Source organism: Nicotiana sylvestris, chromosome 5 (assembly GCF_000393655.2).
Source record: "Nicotiana sylvestris chromosome 5, ASM39365v2, whole genome shotgun sequence".
Lineage (NCBI taxonomy): Eukaryota > Viridiplantae > Streptophyta > Magnoliopsida > Solanales > Solanaceae > Nicotiana > Nicotiana sylvestris.
In genome coordinates this window covers 91,135,947-91,142,385 of record NC_091061.1, presented here as the reverse complement: position 1 = coordinate 91,142,385, position 6,439 = coordinate 91,135,947, and the positions used below count along the sequence as shown (strand labels likewise).

The window sequence follows — 6,439 nt, the reverse complement described above, 5'->3', positions numbered from 1 at the left end:
CATATGATAACGGGAAGTAGTTCATCGGAAGCAAAGTAACACAGTTCCTCGAGGATCACAAAATCAAAAGAATCCTATCGACACCCTACCACGTATGTGCAAACGGTCAGGCCGAATCTACAAACAAGACCATCATTCAAAACTTAAAAAAGATGTTGGAAAGCGCTAAGGGAAAATGGAGAGAAATATTACCCGAAGTGCTATGGGCATATCGAACGACTCCAAAATCAAGCACTGGAGAAACGCCTTTCTCTATGTTATGTGATGTCAAGACTTTAATACCGGTCGAGGTCAGAGAGCCAAGCGCCAGATTTCGACACACCATCGAGAGTTCAAACAACGAAGCCATGACTGCGGCCCTCGAACTCTTGGATGAAAAGTGAGAAGCTTCGCTTGTCCGAATGGCCGGAAAAAAACAAAGGATCGAAAGGTACTATAACAGGAGAACAAATCTCCGACATTTTGGAGTCGGGGACTTAGTCCAAAGTAACGTCACCCTAAACACGAAACCCTAATGAAGGAAAGCTAGGCCAAAACTGGGAAGGACTATACCGCGTCCTCGGAGTGATCGATAAAGGGTCCTACAAGCTCGGTACTATGGAAGGCGAACAGCTTCCAAGAAATTGGAACATATCAATGCCGCAAACGTTAATACTACTAAGGTGTCCTATGGAAGACGCCGAAATATCACCCGACGCGAAGACCTTGGGTTTTAAAGCATGCGTTGCACTCTTTTCCTTCGATCGGATTTTGTCCCAAGCAGGGTTTTACCGGCAAGGTTTTTAATGAGGCAACACCTGTATGCTACCTAAGGAGAACTTAACAAGTATTCAAGGCTTTTCTTCAATCAACCTCGAACACTGGGGGCATCCCCCAGAAAATCACCTTCTTGAAGAAATCAAGATGAGCCAAAAAAGGGTCTCGATTGGAAAATGATGTATCGGGCCAAACAGTCGAATGAACTGTGCCCGCATAGAATAATTGAACCCTTGATGATGAGAACATGTATACTTGTACCAAGTAATCAAACAATATTTTCCCTCCATCAAAACGCTTTGCGCTTCAAAGATGTATGCTACTTTTGCGAGAAACAGCTCCAGAGCAAAAAAAACCTCCATAACACTCGGGGACAGACATCAAAAACTCGAAGCCATATGACCTTCGGGTCGGAAACTTCGAACTCGTTAGCCCTCAATGAGGCGACACCAAGTTTACAAAGAATGGCTCCAGAGCCAAAAAAAACTTTCGATGCTCGGGGACTGTCGTGGACTATCATCCCATTGAGCTATCAGAAACTCAAGGCCGTAAGACCCCAAGTGGGCAACCTCGAGCCTGAAGCCCTCCATGTGGCAATACTAGAAAATGTAAGACCTCCGCAAGGCATTATCAACAGTATAAGACCTCTATAAGGTAACACCAAAATTGTAAGGCCTCAAGCAAGGCATGAGTTACCCTTGTACCAAGTAACCAAATCTGTAAGACCTCAAGTAAGGCATGTTAAAAATTATAAGACCTTACGAAAGGCATAAATCCCGATCTTAAAGTTAAGGCTATACATTCGAACTTGTAAGACCCCTAAAAAGGTATACCCTCAATGTAAACACCGAAAACTACTTCACTCGGGGATTGAGAGGCTACGGCCAAAACACAATGACTACGGTCACAAGGCTCCAGCCAAACTCACGCGACTCGGGAATGCCCGACCGTCGCTATAAAATCATAGGCCTTCAAATTACTTCGAAAATACTTTGAAAAGAACCGGTTAATCAGGCTAACATCGGCATAAGCAAAAAAGCTTCGATCATATTAGCTCCACACAACAAGCTTCGAAACAATTTATCCATTGAGAGAAACCTCCTGAGATGCTCATTTATTGCTACATAATGACTCACAATCGAGGCTCTTACCGAGCCGTCGAAGAGCCGAGCAAACACAAAACATTAAAAAATCTTTAACAAGGGAAAGATAAAGCCTATATTAAGAGGTCGTAACGACCCAACGCGTAAGAGCCCAGACACTAGCCTATATTAAGAGCTCGTATCGACCCAATGCATAAGAGCCCAGATGCCAGCTTATATTAGAGGTCGTTCCGACCCAACGCGTAAGAGCCCAAGCGCCAGCCTAAATTAAGAGGTCGTACTGACCCAACGTATAAGAGCCCAGATGCCAGCTTACATTAGAGGTTGTACCGACCCAACGTGTAAGAGCCTAAGAGCCAGCTTAAATTTTGAAAACTTAAGGGTCAATGAGCTCGAGTCGAAATCCGACTCGAAGACTGAGCCCGAAATAGTTAACTAAAAAAGCCAAAGGGCAAATGCGTAAGAGCCTACGAGACAGCCCAACAAGCCTCAAGGACAATTTATAAACCTAAGGGTTTTACCTCGAAGTCCAATTCATCTGGCTAATCATTGACGAACGTCAAAATTTAAAGCAAAGGAAAAACGAAAAATGATGAAAAACAATAAAGCCTTTGCATACTTGTTGGAAGTTCACAAAGGTGCATTTACAAGGCCTATGTCTGAAGCCCTTACAAGGGCAAAAAAGCAAATAAAACCCTAATCTACCACCGGGGCTATGCCTTCGACGGCTCCCCCAGAAATTGTACTTTCAACAGCACTGACCTTGACCCCCAGATTTTCAACGGCCTCTCCCCCTTCGGGGATCTTGCCTCCATCTTCATCATCTTCCTTGCCACTGCTCGACTTGCCTTCAGAAGAAAGCAGGGTTGCGACTTCCTCTTCTAGGGTCTTCATCCTCTTGATCTCGACAGACAAATCGACGCCCCCTACAAATATCCTCGAGAGCCTATATCCGAGATTCTAAACAGGCATGCTCCACAGCTCGGGTCAATCGCAACTCGGCCTCCTCAGACACCTTCTTGGCTTAAGCATTTACAGTAGCAGCATCCTCTTTATACGAAGCCATGAACGCCTCTACTTCAGCCCTAACCTTGGATAGCGCAGTAACCAACTCAGTATGTAGACCCTTATACTTATTACTCTCTACCCTTGTGCCATCAAATTGATGCCTAACTGAGACCACCGTCCCCTGGAGGGTATCTCTCTTAGAAACTATCTCACTCACATGCCGTTTGAGTTCGAGAATTTCAGAGTCCCTGGCTCGGAGTTCCTCCTTCATTAGGACATCTTTCTTCTCAAGCTGCAAAGATCGACCCGAAGGTGTTAACCTGCAAGAACTATATAACCTGCTTAGTGAGATGAGTCCTTTCTCGGGAAGCCGCCTCCAAACAATCCCAAAGGTCATAGAGTTCCTCCTCCCTCTTGGTAGAAAGAGCTCTGAGCTCATCAGCTTCTAAGGTGAGCTTCTTATGCTCACCCTCGTAATGAGTCATCTCGGTTTGAAACCTGGAGAAGGTCTGATTTTAAAGCACCTTGGTCTGGAACCATGAAAGAAACAAGGTTAGCAAGACAAAAATCGGGGCACCAAGCAGAATTTATGAAAAGATTACATGCTCACAAAGCCTGTCAATCTCACTGAAAATAAGCAAGGCCTCAAGCTCAGGTTTTTTCTCAGGCATAGTAAAAAGCCTTTCAAACACATTTTTAGCTCCGATGGACGCCCCCACATTGAAAGACTCTTTGTCTTGGGCATCCTGCATCTCCCTCAGAGAAATAGTCAATCCCAAAGGGGAATCACTCACTTTGATAAACCCAACTGAATCAATCGGGGCTGCCTCCTATTTCTGAAGAGCTTCAAAACTAGGCTCCCCCAGACCGCCTAATGAGAGCACCTCAGCTCGAGGAAAGTTTTTTCCGGGGATATCACCCGGTGCACTCTCGAAGGCCTCTTCAGTCTAAGGTAGGACAACAACGAAATCAAGTTCCGATTTGGAAGCCATCGACTCTACAGAAAGTGGGACAGTCAGGTTTTCTCCCCCCGCGGGTGCTTCTAAGGAATCATCTTTCCTTTTGCCTTCAGCTCGGGGACTCCCCGACACTTCTGGAGTTAAGATTGCTGAATCAGCCTTGGTTTCTTCCACTTTGGGTTTCTTGGATTTCGGAGAATGATTCGACGACCTCCTTCGTCTTTTCTTCTCTTCGTTAGGTTTCGGGGTATCCGCTTTATCAAGAGGTGCTTCCCTCATCAAGGGGACCTCCCCCAGACCTGCATAAATGCAAAATATAAACACAGGGAATGAGGACATTATTAGCAACAATTTTTTTATGAGATACAACTACAATAGAAGTAAAGGATCACCGTGGTCCTTGGCTTCCCATCGAACCTGGGACAGATCGCGCCACACACTCTCAACATATGGGCAAATCGAATCTAGCTGGTTGACCCAGTCCGGGAGGTCCTTAACCACATTAGGGTACACTGCGATGGCTACATCAACGGAGGAAGTCAGTTCGTAGGGAGATGTACCCAAAGAGAAACAAGAGAACATTTAATTAGCACATCTACTTATGTTTCATGTTCCACCTTTAGGAAACGACATCCTCTCCACTGGAATCAGGTCCGAAGTCCTAACTCGGACAAAAGGGATCATCCACCCTCCATTCCTAACCTAGTCGGTACAAGCAAAAAGGGCTCTCAAGGCCCGACAGTGGAGCTTAATTAGGCCCCCACGAAAAAGTCAGGGACTATACATCCTGATCAGGTGGTCGAGAGTGAAGGGCATACCTTTAATCATGTTCGCATAATATCTGGTCATGTAAATGAAGCGCAAGAACGAAGGATGAATTTGGCCGAGAGTCACTCGATATCATTTGTAGAAGTCAAGGACCACAGGGTCTATTGAAGGCGAGGATGGCTCCATGGGTCCAAGGGTAAGCGGAAGTATACACACTGAGGAAGTTGGCCTCGTATGTTGTTATGTCCTCCCCCGAGAAGGAATCTCCACGAGAATCGCGTCCCCCAACGGCAGTCAACCTTCACCCTTTCGACATCTACTATTGAACTAACATATTAGGACACAGGTTCGCATCGTCCCGGCTTCGAAGAAGGTTTTTCGGTCTTAAAATAGGAGGTCGCTTCAAAGGCTCTTGGAATGCATTCCCCGACACGAGGGGGCATTGTTGCTTTACCCTTAAACGAGTGCGAGGATGAAGAAGGCACATCTGCATAAGGAACAAAGATGGAAGTTTTCGCCATTCTTGTTAAAATATTTCAGAGGAGAAATGAGAACTGCATTTCAGAAGAAAACACAAGAGAGAGGTAAGAAGAATTCTTTTGAGGGCTTGGTGGTGTAGTGGAAAATAAGGAGCGAAAGAAGAAGTATTTATAGAAGTCTAACGTGCAAGTTGGAGTGAGCCAAAGGACAGCCAATCGCTGTAATTAATTCAAAGGCTTTTAAGGGTTGTGTGGACGCGACCTTTAGGCACCTCATTCTATTACGTCAATCGCTTGGTAGGGAATGAGTACCATCGTAATGGAAGTATCGAAGGGGCAAGAATTCAAGATCGTTTCTTATCATTTTACTCTAAGAAACGCGGGGACTATCTGTATACAGATAAAATCGAAGAGCCCAAATTCTACGATCAATATGTCTTTCCGTAGCTTCACCTCGAAGGCCCGGAGCATAGTTCAAGGTTCGACCTCGATGGTTCTTTATGTCCCACCTCGGGGCAGCATAAATCGATGGTTATTATGGATAAGCGGGAAGTTCCCTAGGCACGTGGTCAAAGCTGACAACACCTACGAGAATAGTACCAGTCTGTACCAGGCTGCTAAGTAGTTGTACTAGCTACATTTCTTTGTAATAAGTGCATATGTACTATATTGGGATTCCCCTCCTATATAAAGGGGACCCTTGTTATTTCTTGGGGGGAAGATATATAAAATTCAATACAAGAACATTCTCTGCTCTTTAACTTAAACATATTCACCCTAGATTCTATTACTTGCATTTATTGTGTTTCATTAATTGTTCTTCATTTATTACTCATTATTGATCCTAAAGAGCTCTTATCAAAGTTCTTAGAACTGTTAGTTCTTCATCTGCCGTTGATCGCTGCCAACTCAACGCTACACTAAGGTAGGAAGAGCGGGTCGCAATAGCTTTTACCTGATATGAGGGTCGGGATCAAATTCCTCAGGGATCTAGTAGTGGAGTTGGATTGTCTGTCTATCATAGAGATGTGTTTGTACTCCTAATATCACTTCTAACATTTTTGGGTTTTCAAATTATAACTATTTTTGTAAAAGAATTGATTAACACTAAATTATACTACGAGAATATTGCTAAGTTGTATCTAATGGGAAGTCGGGCACTAGGGTCATGACACTACCTAGGTGGCTAATTGACGGGTAGATGTTACTGAGGTTCGATTGACATAATTGGGGCTTATTCTATAACCGTTGCACAATTTTACCCACTCTCACACCTCTCGTTAGAGAAAGTGACTTTTCCCAATTGACTCTCTCGAGACCAAATGGGTACGCAAATTAGACCAAGAAACTAGGGTTCAAGTAGGGT

At 44.5% G+C, this 6,439-nt stretch overlaps 1 protein-coding gene across 1 annotated transcript; it reads right to left on the bottom strand.

Moving 5' to 3' along the window:
* Positions 1–2,883: 2,883 nt before the first annotated feature.
* On the bottom strand, positions 2,884–3,619 carry LOC138868970 (uncharacterized). Its single transcript, XM_070146552.1, has 3 exons — positions 3,470–3,619; positions 3,206–3,376; positions 2,884–3,159 (listed from the first exon to the last, which is right to left on the bottom strand). The coding sequence occupies exons 1-3, from the start codon at positions 3,617–3,619 to the stop codon at positions 2,884–2,886; spliced, it is 597 nt and encodes a 198-aa protein (XP_070002653.1).
* Positions 3,620–6,439: the final 2,820 nt, after the last annotated feature.

Coding starts and splice junctions, on each gene's coding strand:
- LOC138868970 (XM_070146552.1), bottom strand. CDS start 3,619: ATGCAGGATGCCCAAGACAAAGAGTCTTTCAATGTGGGGGCGTCCATC. Junction 3,377..3,469: donor TTGACAGGCTTTGTGAGCAT/GTAATCTTTTCA, acceptor CTTTAAAATCAG/ACCTTCTCCAGGTTTCAAAC. Junction 3,160..3,205: donor GGACTCATCTCACTAAGCAG/GTTATATAGTTC, acceptor CGATCTTTGCAG/CTTGAGAAGAAAGATGTCCT.